The 15,753-nt window shown below is 41.8% G+C and overlaps 1 protein-coding gene across 4 annotated transcripts in view; it reads right to left on the bottom strand.

Moving 5' to 3' along the window:
• The window catches only part of GPATCH2 (G-patch domain containing 2), a 211,874-nt gene that overhangs the window by 170,486 nt on the left and 25,635 nt on the right, over nt 1-15,753 (bottom strand). For all 4 annotated transcript variants that reach the window (XM_074989947.1, XM_074989948.1, XM_074989949.1 and 1 more), the window contains exon 3: nt 8,570-8,631. In XM_074989947.1, the coding sequence (XP_074846048.1) occupies nt 8,570-8,631 (62 nt within the window). The remainder of the gene's footprint in view (nt 1-8,569; nt 8,632-15,753) is intronic.

Here is a 15,753-nt window from a genome sequence, read left to right as displayed (position 1 = left end):
TGGGCTTAATAGAGCTGTTCTTCAGGCCCCTGGCTGTCTAGAACCTGTACAAGAGCTCTAGGCTTCAGGCACCTCACATCTCGTGTAGCAGCACTGGTTCCATTTGCTTTCAGACACAAATACAGAAGGTAATATTTGTTTCTCACCTAGAATCTACATGATGAGACTGTACAGCCGTCAAAGCTCCCCAAAGTCATATTAGTAAATGGTTTTCATCTCTGCACTCCTCCATCTTGGAATTCATTTAATTAGGACCTGACGCACCAATACGTCCAAGGAAGTTTAAAAAAAAAAAAAATGTTGCCACAGTGGCTCAGCTAGTCTGAAAAAACATAGAGGCCTAAATTTTTAATAGGTACCTGCTGCAAAATCAGTAATAGACTGTTATTTATGTCTTTTTGTGGCACTTTTATAATATTCTAAGTCACTGTTTCTCAAATGTGGCCCCTGAGGTTGTTGCGAGTGTGGGTACAGGTAGGAACACAGCGGTTTTAAACATACAAATACACTCATTCATCGTTATATGAGCACAATTGGTTGCCAAATTTCTGCTCGCAGGCGAAAACTCGAAAGAAGTACACTAAATTCCTATTAAAATACATGTAAAAGTCTCTGATTGGTTCCTAGAGCTCCTAACTCGAAAAAAGGAGTGGCAGCAGGTGGCGCTGCTTTCAAAAGGTAAGTGAACCTTGGGTTGAGGAGGATTAAAGGCTGGGGGTAGTTTGGGGCTGTGAGTGGGAGGGAGGGTTAAAATCTGGTGGCAGGTTGGGTCCGTGGGGGGTTGGGGGGTCAGGCTGCTGCGGTTCGGGGTTACGGGGCCAGTGGGGAGTCAGGCTGCGGGGCTGGTAAGGAGGTCTGGCTGCCATGGTTTTGGACTGAGGAGCCAGAGGGTGGGGAGGGGTTGAGCTGCGGGACCACAGAGCGTTCAGGCTGCCACAGTACGGGACCACGGGGCTGGCAGGGGCATCGGGCTGCCACAGCACGGGGCTGCAAGGCCGGCAGGAGCATCAGGCTGCTGCAGTATAGGGCCGCAAGGCTGGGCAGGCTGCCATGGTATGGGGCTGCGAGGCCGACAGAGGGGTCTGACTGTGGGGCTGGTCAGGCTGCCGCGGTTTGGGGCCATGGGGTCAGCAGGGTTTCAGGCTGTGGGGCCGGCGGGGGGGGGGGGGGGGTTAGACTAATGCGGGGGTTGGAGCCGCGAGGAGGGGGTTAGGGGGTTACAGTCATATTAGCGTGGGGGAGTTCACTTGGCGAGTGAACTAAGGGAGGTATGTGTGTCCCTCATTTAAGTAAGTTATCAAATAAAGTACTCGTTTAATGAGAGATGAGTGTATCATTTTTCACAGAACAAATGAGCTGGCTAGCTATTCTTCTTTAAAAAGCAACCAGAAATATAAAAGTGATGACAATAAATAAATAAAACAAAACAAGCATGCAAAGCACATTATTTGTTTCTATTACACTTAAGTCCAATAGAGACAACTGTGTGTTATTATCATTCTCAAATCTGCAATAATAGCCTATATAAATCACAATGAATTGGACATGTATACAGTAAACCCTCAAGAAGCACAATTTCTATTTGCACTTAACTCGCATTAATGCAAGTGGAAACCAAAACACACACCCCAGGTGGGAGAGCCCGGAGGGCACACAGCTGCTTGTGCCATGGTTTCTCCCAGCTGGGAGAAGCCACAGCACAAGCAGCTGTGTGTCTCCTGTTCCTCTTCCTCCACCCCCCACCCCCAAAACTGGGAGAAGCCAGGGGCTGTGTGGCTGCCCCCCAATTTCCCCCAGCTGCCCACTCCCTCAACACCCATCCCAACTTACGTGAAATTTGATTACTCAGAGGTTGCATAGGGCACAACCTCTGCGTAAATTGAGGGATAAGTGTACAGGTATATGCAATGTGTTTTTCCTAAAGTTGACTATTGTAGAAAAAAAATTGTCGCTGTAGCAACCAAAACTTTCCTTTGAGAACCCATTTGCTAGGCCAGTGGCAGGCAACCTGTGGCCTTCAGACCCCCTGGCTGCTCCCCTCCTCCACATGCCTCTCACATACCCAGGCACCAGAGCCTCATGCTTTCCTGTTCCTTTTCCCCCAGCCAGCACTTTTGGAGCATAAAATATTAGAAGGAAGGAATATTAGGGCAGAAGGAAGTCCTGCCCCTTCTTCCTGAAAATGTCTGGGAAGAAGGGGTCTCCAGAAGAAGCACGTCCTTCCAGAACTCCCCCAGGGGCCGTGCTTCTACACGGCGTTTTGGAGTCTAGAAGAACGGTCTTCCAGACTCCAAATCACATGACGTGATGCTAATGAGGCATACGGAATTTGCATCCGCACCTCATTAGCATCTTTCACTCTGTGTATTAGCATGCCACTTCCGAAGGAAGTACCCTGTATAGAAATAGCCTAACTGTTCCTCCTGACTGGAGCACCAGCTGGCCAGGTAGAGTGCAGAAAGCCAAACAATGTATATGATCTCTTATAGATCAGCAACCTAATAACGGAATATTAACCAGGATCACTTTAAGTGAAGAGTTACTCAATTATCCAAGTTTCCAAATAGATCCAGGCCCTGACCTAGAACATTCTGTTTGAATAACTCCTTACCAGAAACTGAGGTTTGATATATGCTGAAAGGCAAAACATTTCAGCATGTTATGAATATGTAAACAGGATTTTTCTAACACAACCTCTTTTGCAATCTTAATTACAGTAACTGTTTGTTAAATTCATCAGTAGCTAATAAACTCCTGGAGACTGGAAACCATCCTTTATGCTTCCTGTGAAATACCTCATACTTATGTGCTCTGTGAAATGAACAGTAGAACCAAAGTGCAATAATTTGATATGGCCAATTATGCACTAGAGACTTTTAGAATCAAGCACATTTGCCTGGTGACCTAATTTCAGTTTAAATACAAGCCATTATTGGTGAAAGTTTGCACTGGACAGCTATAAACCACACAACTCAATTACAGGACTATTAAAAGTCCCTCACTTACAAACTCAAGCAATGCACCAATTAAGACTCCAACATTAATGTGAATACACTTAGTGCTACATGTACCACATATTTTATGATATATATTTTGAACAGTGATATCTTAGAACACCACTTAATCAGAGGATCAGGAATAGAAGACAACATTTTCAGAAATCTGTCCACATTAATGTTGCAATCTTACCTTTTGTATTTCCTGACCTTTTCTAAGGTTAACTTGAATGTATATTAAAATTTTTCTGGGGTTGTTCTGAGATCTAGAAAGATGTTGCATTTGCTTAGTGTTAGTATTTAGGTAGTCCCAAATGGAGCTCTGAACTTCTCAAGTACATTGAAATGAGCTCTTTACTATCTTTGCCACTGCTATTCTTTAGCAGGACCCAGTTTTCTATTAGGCCTTATCTACACAACAAAATGCAACAATTAAAGAATATGATATGATTGCTGCTATTTTTAACCCTTTCCCCCAAACAACTGCTGAGTAAAATTTTCAGTTTTGATGCTAATACTCAGAACTATGTGGCTAGCAGTGAAATTGAGAAGAATCACATTTATTTCACTGTATTGTTCCCTCCAAAAGATATGCAGTAGCAAAGACAGGTACTGAATCTATTCATTAAGGACTCCAAGAAAACAAAGCTAAGCTGTGGAAACTCCTTAACACAGTTACAAGTCCCTGCAGATCAGCAGGCAGCAGAGGTACCACTCTGCAGCAGTCTCTAGAGCGTGAGCTATGAAAGAAAGCCACTCTTTCAGAAAGAGGAAGCTTCACATTTTTAGACATATACCAGCCAGAGAAGAGTGCAAAAGCAGAAATCCATGAGCAGAGTCTAACAAGACAGCAAACCCCTATGATGTGGAATGCAAAAGCTAGATTTCTTGAAAGGATTGCTGCCCCTCTATCTCACTTTCCTACATGACCTTTGGCTAGTAGCTTTAAATGTTAAGCTTTGCCAAAAGGCTAATGTTTCTGAGACTTATCAATGTAATCAACAGGATGTCTATTAGAAACTATTATGTGATCATCTTATAGTAGCAATTGCCATAACCATGAACTAGCTTGTGTTACATTATAATGATAAATTCATAAATTTAGTATTGTAATGTCCCCATACTATAAATCTTATTCATAAAAATACTATTTGCATGCCCAAGGACTATATATATTACAAGTCCCAAATACACACTTTCCAAAAATACAAACATTTCATTTTCATTTGAGCAATCACAATAACTGAGATCTATTTTTATCCAAATCAAAAATCACATATCAAGAAGGCACTTACGCAGGTGTTCCTCGTGTCTTGATAATTTCTAACAAGGTGTGAAGGTAACTCTAATTCAAACATGTTTCTAAAATATTTTGAAACTGTCAACTGAAAGACAGTATGGAAGCTCTGAGTCCCAGACAAACCACTTGTCGACCTCCCACCTGTTGGGCTGTGGAGTTTCTATACCATGTGGGGGGAAAGGAGGCAGAGGAAAAGAAAAAAGGTGGAGACCCCCCCGATTTAGAGGAAGAACAGAAAGTGACTAAGGACAGGGACCTATGGAAATGGCACAGCAAGCTGCGAGAGGGGAGTAAGAGGATCCTTCCCCAAAGGATGCTGAAGAAGTGATTTGTGAGTTAGGAGGAGACCCCACAGAGCAGTGGTTCCCAACCTTTTCAGTAACATGGCACACTTCAATGGCACAATACCATGGCACACCCTCTTTTGCCCTTGTGCGAAAGCCCACCATAACAGGAACAACACCTGAAAACTTCAGCGGTTACTTGATTACTTATGAGGGGAAGAGGTGACGACATAGAGCTGGTTGCCTTCCCGCCAGCCCCTTTGAGCTGTGGTTGATCAACTTTCCTTCACCCCTCCTCAACTCTTTGCAGAGCCACAGCAGGTGGGAGTGGGAATTGATGACCCTGTGCCAACTGAAAGCTCAAGCAGCACGGCTCCTGAGTTCCAGATGGTACATCATCAATTTCCCTTTCGCAGGGGCTTTGCAAAGCCTCTGTTAAGGGAAACTGATCAACCCCACACCAGCTAGGTATTGTCTGAGCCCCAGCCAGCCCAGGGTTGGTCAATTTCCCCTTCCCGGACTTTTGCAGATTTATATCCATGGACGTGGATGGAGGTATCACAGGCTCATTTTTACAGATATGGATGCAGGTGCAGATACAAAAATCATTCTCCAGATCTAAAACACAGTTAATCTGATTCAAAGCCCACAGATGTAAATGAAAAGACCCCTATGACTTCAACTCATTTTGGATAAAGCCCATGAAGGAAGCAGTTCAAATATTAAGAGAATAAAAATGGTGATCAGTTGTGACATTAGTTTTCCTAACACAGAAACAATTAATCTCACTATTCTTAAGAATAATATTTTGGAAACAAGCTTTCCACTAGGAACTCCCCCCAAATAACCTGATAAACATCAGGATCCAACATAAAATAGGAACAAAGAAAAAATGGTTCTTGAAGTTATAGGTCAAACTTGCCAAATTAATACTTATAAATATAATCCTTAGCAATTCAAAGCTGTATGCTAGAAAGGATCAAAAATGATAAAACTGAATAATTAAAGATTGAAAAAAAATATTGCGATACCTCTGAAAAAAATAACTTCTTGTTGACCAAGAGCACCTCCCCCACTAAGAAATAATTATATGAACTGATTCTTGCATCCTCATGTTTTCCACACTGGAATTATATGAAGAATAATAGTTGGAGGGATGTTTCACAAGTAAACACTAGTTTTGTCTCAGATTGTGCCGGGAAGTGCTGCTGCTTAAAAACAAATGAAACACCAAAAAATAGGTAAGAAATCCAATTATTTTAAATTACAGTTAAGAATTTTACAAAATCATAATACCACCATTAACATTAGATCTATAATAGCTCACAAAACAGGAAAATTATAAGATAAATAGATGTCTCTGGTCAAGAAACAAATAGGAAGGAATTTGAACTTTACATACAAATAGCCGAGAAAAGGAAACTAAACAGCCCATTTCTACAGGGGATTTGAAGGCTCTAAAACAGCAGTGGGTAATAATTTGTGATGTGAAGACACTCCAAGATTTTAGTAAGTGATCAAGGGCTGCACTTTTCCATGCAAGAGTCCAGGATCTGGGATGGAGGCTAGGTGAAGAAGGGAGCTCGGGACAGGGGACTGGGATGCAGGAGAGGGTGTGGGATCTCAGAGAGAGCTTGGGTAAAGGAGTGGGTTGTGCTATGGGGAAGGGGAATGGGGTATAGGTACAGGAGAAGATTCTGGCTGTAGGAGCGAGTGCAGGGTCTGGGATGTGGTTGTGACCTGGGGCAGGGGGTACAGAGGGTTTGGATATTGACCTGGGGCAGGAGAGGGTGCTGGGTCAGCAAGGAGGTATGGGTACAGGAAAGGATTCTGGCCTGGGAGGGGTGTGTAGGAACGGGTGCAGGGTCTGGGAGGCAATTGTGACCTGGGAGATGAGGGGTGTAGGCTGTTTGGCCGTTGCTACACAAAAGTGGCATGCTAACAAATGGCCCAAAATATGCTAATGAGGCACAGATGTAAATTCCCCATACCTCATTAGCATTAGGTCACATGATTTGGAGTCTGGAAGACACTCTTCTGGACTCAAAAACAGCATGTAGAAGCACGGCCCCCAGGGGGTCTTCCTGAAGGAAGTCTTCCTTCCGGAGGCCCCTTGTTCCCAAAAATTTTCAGGAAGGGGCCTCCAGAAGAAAGAGCTCCTTCAGGAAGAACCCCGGGGACTGTGCTTCTATATTCTGTTTTGGAGTCCAGAAGAGCGTCTTCCAGAATTCAAGTCATGTGACCTAATGCTAATGAGGCACGGGGAATTTACATCCATGCCTCATTAGCATATTTAGGGCTGTTTATTAGCATGCCACTTTCAGAAAAAGTGGCATGTGCAGAAATGGCCTTTGTGTGGTTGCTACAAGAGAAGGTGGTGACTAAGGGAAAGTAGCTGACGTTTGGGAGAGTGTAGAGAACCAACCAATGGGAGCTGACAGACTGGGCATGGATGGGGGCAACATCCAAAGCCCACCGCAACACCGAGTAAGGAAAGCAGGGTGCAGAGAGGCACATGAAGGGAGCAAGCAGCCTCTCTGAGTGGCATGGAGATTGCTCCCTACATGAAGGTCCTGGTGATCTGGGTGAGAGATGCATTCAAATGCTTAGCAGGATGCATCTGGCCTGAGGACTGCATCTTGCCCATCCCAATTCTAAAATAAACTATTGTAAAAAGTGTATGTCCCCCTCAAGGGGGACACAATGGCAAATCATCATTAGATAATCTTGTACACTAAGCCTTACAATATAGAATGTGTGGGAGGGAATCAAGTGCTGATGGGACTGCTATGGTACAGACAAACATTCTGTCTTCTGGAAATGTCTCAGTTAAAAGAAATTCTGCTCTGAAGTCTGAAAAACTGAGTCAGCTGGTATGTCAAGAATACCTTAAATTCCTTAAAGTAGAATCCTGTGTTGATTTAAGTAAAAAAAAAAAAAAAAAAAAATAGATTAAGGCCTAAATATTGCCTGCCTTACATATATGAACAAGGTGAGCAGGACTCGACTCTTACGCTTTGAAGAAATCTCACTACTAGTAACATAAGCACGTAAGCATGGATCAGCTGACGTGAACTGATTAAAAACGAATTACTGAGAACTTGAGAAACAGTATACAATTAGCCTTTCTATTAAAAAATTAATATTGCCTGCCTCTGTAATATTTGGTTGTTCTGAAACCTGATGCTCCTACTTACTGCTTAAGAAAACCATCCTCACTTTGAATAAATCTGATAATCATTTACTAAAAAACAGTAACTCAACAGGGAGATCAAACTGTATTATATGTAGCTAAATTTGAAATACTGTGAAGACAGTTGCACATGTGAATTGAAAAGATGGTTTAATATGCTTTATCACCAGTATCCTTGATTCATAAATATAATGATATACTTTCTGTTGTATGCCAATATGATACCCTATGGGCATTAGCTGCACTTTAAATTACAGGTGGATTTTTACTGAAATTATACCATCTAAAGGAAAACCGAAAAGCTTCAGATTTGTCAAAAACTCTTGGTAAGGAGAAAACTCCCCTAAATAATATTGGGCTCTTCAGTCTTACCTTGGATTGAAAAAAATGTTTTATCTTTGTTCTGAAAGCTATTATCATTGAATGAAAAGAAATCATCTGTAAATCCAGACATTTTTAAAAGACGTTCTGGGTAAATGTCTGCAGGGTTACCAGTCTCTTGTGACCTTCTTATCCAGAATACTGAAGAGAATGACGTATGCAAAATGTGGTGTTTTGTGACTGGCATTGACTACAATACCTCCTAATATTTTAAGCGAGACATACTAGGTCTCTGAGATAACCAAGGAATTTAATTACTTAAGGACATTGAGACAGGACATCTTTGAACAACATATAAGAAGGTGGAAGAAAAGCTATACCTCATCTCACTAGGCAATCTATGAAATAACTTGTAATGACTACAGAATTTAAACTGATGCAGTTTGGCAATAAATAAATAATGATGTTTCAGTACCTTGTCTTCCTTCATCATTGGTAAACAAACCAGCATCACTGCTGCTCAGGCTACTGGATTCACTGTAATAAAGAAAATAAAGAAAAAGATAAAAAGAACAATTGATCTCTTGGTTATAACATTTTAAAGAGAAGAGGTTGTGATCAGAAGGAACTTAAGCTGTATAAAGAGCTGAAAGAAGATATTGTTTTTAATCAAACTGCAAATATCCCATTTCCATTAACTACAGAACATACTTTTGTCACACAAACCTACAGGAGTCTAAAGGGACCCTGACAGTAAGCCAGGTGTGACTGCAGCAAGGAGCTGACACAACGGGTATATTTTATCATCAGCTTCCATCAAATGCTCACGGTTCCTACCTAGCAGGTGTGTTGTGAACAAGACACGAGAAATCATTCTACCGCTCTACTCTGCGCTGGTTAGGCCTCAGCTGGAATATTGTGTCCAGTTCTGGGCACCCCAATTCAAGAAAGATGTGGAGAAATTAGAGAAGGTACAGAGAAGAGCAACTAGAATGATAAAAGGTCTGGAGAACATGACTTATGAAGAAAGGCTGAAAGAATTGGGCTTGTTTAGCTTGGAAAAAAGAAGATTGAGGGGGGACATGATAGCGGTTTTCAGATATCTTAAAGGGTGTCATAAGGAGGAGGGAGAAAACTTGTTCTTCTTGGCCTCTGAGGAGAGAACAAGAGGCAATGGACTTAAGCTGCAACAAGGGAAGTTTAGGTCGGACATTAGGAAAAAGTTCTTAACTGTCAGGGTGGTCAAGTACTGGAATAAGTTGCCAAGGGAGGTTGTGGAATCTCCCTCGCTGGAGATATTTAAGAACAGATTAGATAGATGTCTATCAGGGATGGTGTAGATAGTGGTCGGTCCTGCCGTCAGGGCAGGGGACTGGACTCGATGGCCTCTCGAGGCCCCTTCCGGTCCTAGTGTTCTATGATTCTATACTATATATTTCAGCTTGCTCCCAGAACACCACGACTCAGTAAAATAGAAAAAAAATCTCAAAATAAAAGCAATCTAGGCTTTTCCTCCAACACATGAAATAGTAGAGAAGAAATTATTTAACATTTGCAAATATTCTGGACAACATGCTGCTTAAGCAGTCACAACAACTATATTACTTGGTGAGAAACAAAAGTTTACAACAATGACAATTTAGGTCCATCACTGGCTATTAACCAGGATGGGAAGAGACTGTCTGATCTGGAAATGGGCCCCAAGGGATGGATCATGTTTATTCCCTCTGGGGTGTCTAGCATTGGTCGCTGTTGGAAGACAGGATACTGTGCTGGATGGACCATTGGTCTGAACCAACATGGCCTTTATGTTCTTATGGCAAACCATTAAATCAAAGTAAAGGTTACCATGAGAAAAATGAGCATGTTCAATATGTTAACAGCAAAAGAGGGGGAAAAATGCATGTTGCAGTATACTTTTCTATAACATCTGATGTACCCTTAAATACAAATGTCTGTGTAGAGCAGCAGTGTCCAAAAGTAATTCAAAAATCATCACATTTGTAGTTGTCGTCTTTCCATGCTTGCCACAGTCCCAACTGAATGCCCCAATTGAATGCCCTTCCCCAGAGCCAAGCATTCCTAGTTTTCCCCTCTAAACAAACGGTCCTCCCCTCCCTCAGGCCCAGGCGCTCACAACCCATCCCCAAATAAATGCCGTCCCCCTCATCCAGGCACCCCCAGCTCCCTCCCAGCTCTAACTGAATGCCCATCCTCCTTAGAGTCAGGCACCCCTAGCCCTTTTTGTTCTAAATGCCAGTGAATCACCAAAACCACTGGGGCCATCACGCACTTCTCCAGCCAAGCAGTGGGGTACATGTGCGGAGCGGGCAGACGGGACTCCCTGCATGCAGCTCTCAGGAGGAGCTGCACAACCCTGTTGTGGTGAATACAGTTTTGGGGCCTTAAATTTTAAAGGCTCCAAGAGTTGCATGTGGCTAGACAGCAGTATTCACCAAAACACAGTGTCCTATTTGCCACATGTGGCGAGTGGCAACTGGTGACCATACTGAACCCTGAGAGTCTAGAGGATGGGCACATAGCATACACACATAACTATCTACTTCTATATATAAAAGCAGAAACTGTGTATGAGGATGGAAGTGTTTCGTTCTCTTATAGTTGCACAGAAGCCCCTCACGTTATTTTAAAATTACAACCATTCTGTACTTAAAATATAGCACAGACCATAACATTGACTCTACATCCTGGGAGCTATTGGTTAAGAGGAAAAATCTTATGTTCTTCAGTATTCTCACAATACTATGCACCTTATGTTTTTTTTAAACTTTCAGTGTACCTGAAGACATGAATTCAAGAAAAATGTGTGAATTTCAAATTAATTTTCCATGTAGCATGCTTTTATATATATTATGTTAAGGAAAATTAAATGCCTTAAGTATTTTCCTGTATTACATAGCTTGCCTTCAACATGAAGCAAAAAGTCCATGTCATTTGATATAATTCAACCTAGATGACATCATCTAAGAATATTTAACAACATTTATTTCACATCTGGCTTCATTCCCCACTCACATTCTTACAGGTAGTTCTAAACCTAACTTGTAAATTAGCTTTTTTAACTACTTTTTGATTTAGGCATTAATTTTCTTGCTGGAAAAAAAAAAGAAGTTATTTTGTTTTACCAATTTCCATTTCTCAGAAATTGAAACCAGAATTAGTTAAGTTTGGGACCACATCTGATTTTAGCATCTAGAACTAATTACATGGTTAATTGTTTTCATATCTTTTCTTTTGAAGGAGCTCAAACAGGGCTGGAAATTGGGCCTGATGTAGATAGCCAAACAGCAGTGACTTGCTAATATGTGCAGCTGTCGTATTTCTTAAAGCACAGTTATGAAATAAGAACGCTAAAACTCATCAGCATCTTCTATTGTATACTGTCATATCTTCCTGTATAAGCAGCACTTCTACTTCATCCCAGTGCAATAAGAGACGTAAGCCCTTAACTAAAGGAAGTTGTCCTAAATACAAAGATGGTAAACATTGTGAATTACAAAAATGATCATACAGAGCTGGAACCTTGAAATACTATAAAGCAAATCTTAGTGCCTTCTTTCTGCAAAGTATCTCCTCCATGTTTTAATTTCTTCATACACAGTTGTGATATAAAGTAGCAGTATAGTTAAAATTGTAGAAAAACACATCTTTTTTTAAAAAAAAACTTTTTGATTGAAGTTTCCAATCTAGAAGTATGTTCTCTCTCTTTTCCCCCTCTCACCCCTGCCCTACCTACAGAAGAAAAAGATCAGGAATCCTTTCAGACATTTGAATTTGAACAATACGTCCTCCCGCAAACCTCAACAGATGCACAAGTTCCCATTTTATAAGGGCTCATGTATACAAACACTGAGCTCGTGGCAAACTGCCTGCAAGTCAATCTCAAACTATCTTTTAGCTCACTAGGCATCCATAGGGATACTGTTGCTGGATACTAAAAGTTCCATCTATAAGGAGCTCTGATCCACCTGCTTTGGAACAGGAGCACAGTGCATTAAGGAATAATTTTACATAGATAGAAAGCTTCAAAACAAAAGGTTAATTCTGAAAAAGAAATATGGCATCATGTTGTGGGATGTTTAGAACATGTTGTGGGATATTTAGAACTGGAAATATGGCGGAATTAAGCTGACGATGGGATATTTTGCTGAAAGAGGTCACTAAGATTTGCTTTATAGTATTTCAAGCTGTCACTGATCATTTGAAACATCAGCAGGGTCAACACAGATGTTTACTTCAATGCAGATGTACATCCCATCTTCCCATGAAGCAAGCTGTTACTACAGACTAACCTTCAGAGTGCCGTACATATCTCTTCCCTTTAAGTTTGTAATCTGAACTTCACTGAGGCATTTATTCTTGATCAATTTATATAGAAAGTAGCCATACAATAGATGCTTTATGTATTTGAAGTGTGCTCAATAGATATGCAAACCTTTAGCACAACACATTGAGGTATCATATTAAAGGCACAGGGACTGCTCCTGGAATAACTGTAAATATGGAAGATGTGCTCCCCTGAAATATATATACAGCCAATGCATCCAGAAAATAAAGCCTTTGTATCTGGACAAATGAAAATTGACATGGCAGACAACTCTGGATTCTCCTGTTCAAATGTGACTCAGTACCTGTGCTGCAGAGTACAAATACTTAGTTTTGAATAAGAGCTAAATTTTACATCACAGTGTGAGAGCACAAAACAGCTATGATGGTCTGTTTGCTTTGTGACATAAATGAGGCTAGATTTTTGTCACCTGGAGCATGAGGGGAACTGTCTTCAGAAATTCCACTCATATATATCCTGGAAGATTCTGGTGACGGGTGACAGCGAATTATGATATAATAAGGCTCTGAAAGTTGAGTAATTGAGAAAGGAAGACATTTCTACCCAGTCAGTTTCTAACAAAACCCAAACACTTAAGTGTTGAAGACTGAGATATCCCAAACTCCTTCAAATAAGGTACTAGAACTTACAGTATACACCTTCCTTTGCTCAGAAAATCCTCGAGAAGAGGTGGCCAGGGAATCAGCATTCCTGATACTTCTACAGAATAAACCAAGCAGGAAAAAAGTTTGTAAAGAACCTTTCCTGCACAAAAATTCTTCAAGGCCTTATTTATACATCAATGAAGCAAGGATAGGACAAAGCTTCATTAACATAAACCCTTGGTTTAAAAATCAGTTTAATAAAAATAGCTGTTTTCAGGCAAATAGTGCAAAGGCTGAATTCTGTAATCCTCCCTATCTCAATGAGCTGTGATCACTGGGATTTTTTCAAATGCTGATATTTTAATAGTTACAGGTTTCTTTCTATTAAAAACACTGAGGTTACATCTAGTTACAGCAACCTGTTGACAGAAGTTACTGTTGGAAGATATATTCCAACAAAACTTCCGTTGACAGATTGTGGCCACGCAGTAAAGCAGATCGCAGTGTCAATCCCCTCTGTCAGAGAGCAGATGGACTGCTCCACTGCTCTCTTGACAGAACAGCCAATTGGAAACACAGCAGAGAGGGTTGCTCAGTGACACAGAAGCTCTGTCTGTTGACAGAAGCTCCCCAGAGTGTCGACACGGCTTTTTAGTTGACAGATACTGTCGAGAAAGGCATTCTGCCAAGTGTGGGAGAGGCAGAAGGCCATTAACAAAAGTGCTGAGTTCTGTCGACAGTATGTCAACAGAACACATTTTTAGTGTGGACACTCCACAGGTTTTTTTGACATAATTCTCTAGCGCAGACATAGCTTTAATGCAAAAACAAAACAAAACAAAATGAACTGTAGTATTGAGGCCACACAGATCAGTGTTCAGCGATCTTTAAGGAACTGTAACAGAGAGGGAGCCGTGCTAATCTATATACTATTAAAACAGAAAAGCAGTGAAGTAGCACTTTAAACACTAAAAAAATAATTTATTAGGTGAGCTTTTGTGGGACAGACCCACTTCTTCAGACCCTAGCCATACCAGAACAGACAACAGAAAACAGACATAAAAACGTTCCAGAACCACAATCCGGTTAGTCAACATTTTAATTGAGTGGGCCATTCTGTTAATGACTTTAGAGTTTGCGTCTTACCGAAGAAAAATTTTCACACCACTCTTGAAAGGGAGACAGCCGAACTGTCTTGTATATTCAAATTCGGCACATTAACACATGGTTTGAACTGGAACGGGAATTTTCTGAGTCACTACAGGGGCTCGTTTGCGTACTTGGCTTAATATAATTCTTGACTCACCCCCCTTCTACGCCTCTACTCTCTGATTTGCTCACCTTGATCATTTTTTTTCTGATTTGTCCTCGATTACTGTTTTTGGTTCTCTGTGCCTTAAATATTGAGTCTGTTCTGGTCTGGCTATGGTCTGAAGAAGTGGGTCTGTCCCATGAAAGCTCACCTAATAAATTATTTTGTTAGGCTTTAAAGCGCTACTTGACTGCTTTTTTGTTTTAAAGGAACTGTAAATTGTTTCTTTACTTATTGCATTTGAACAGTACAATCTAAATATAAAAACAAAGTTATAATTTTGTATGCTACAAGAAAGTTATTCATCCTACCTTACCAGCATTTCAGGAATTTTACTCTTACTTTAGGAATTGAAAATTGTGCCTGATGATTATTGACCTTTTTTATTTTTTAAAGTCTTCTCTCAAGATATTCAAACTTGCGGGAATCAGTATATCTCAGGGTTTGGCAACCGGCAGCTCTGGAAATGCTTGCGGCTCTTTAAGGAGTCATATGCAGATCTGGACACTGCCGCCACTAACTCCTCTGCAGTTCCCTAACCTGCTGCGGCCAAAACAGTAGAACTAAACTTAATTGGTTTAATGGATGGCAGGAAGAATCTGGCCATTAAACCAATTAAATTTAGTTCACTGTTTCAGCGGCAGCAGGGCAAAGAACCGCAGAGAGCCTCTCACTTGCCCCGCTACTTGTCGTCCCTCCAAGCTACATGGCTGCCACACATGGAGCTGCCATGGCCTCTACTCCCTGGCAGCTCCATATTGGTCCAGTTCTTCCTCTCCTTAACCACAGTGCAGGGCCAGATTCGGAGAGGAGCTTTGGGGCTACAGCAGCTCTGGGTTGTAGCTAATGCAGCCCGTGTTCTGGGCCAGCCCTTCTATAGGTGGGGGAGGCAGCTCAGCATGGAGCACCCTGGAGGAGCTGTGTCCCCGAGGAGGGAAGTCACACTATCCCAGTGGCCAAACCCCTCCAGTGGGCATGGCTTGGCTCAGCCCCACCAGCGGAACAACTCCACACCAACCTTCCTTCTGCTGAGTGCACATGGCTGTCCAGTGTGGGCTCCCCAGCCAAAGCCACAGATGGGTTAGTCCCAGGGACCAGTTTGGAGCTAAGGCATGTTAATCCTGCAGATGGGAGGCGGGTTTGTGGGATGGGGGGGTTAAAGCTTGGGAATAGGGGCAGATTTGGGGGCTGAGGGCATAGAGCCTGGGAACTGCAGAGGGGAGAGCCTGAAGAGTTGATGCAAACATTGCTCCTTCCTGCTTAAGAGCCTGTCCCCAGGTACAGCATTTTCCTTGTCCTCATTTGCTCTCCAATCCAGAGATGAAAGTAACAAACTTTCCAACATGTACAAATCATTGTGTGTGCGCTGTTCTTAAAACAGGGGGTGCAAAAAG

Source organism: Carettochelys insculpta, chromosome 3, assembly GCF_033958435.1.
Source record: "Carettochelys insculpta isolate YL-2023 chromosome 3, ASM3395843v1, whole genome shotgun sequence".
Classification (NCBI taxonomy): Eukaryota; Metazoa; Chordata; order Testudines; family Carettochelyidae; genus Carettochelys; species Carettochelys insculpta.
Note: the sequence above shows the minus strand (reverse complement) of the source record. Positions and strands in the feature narration are given on the sequence as shown.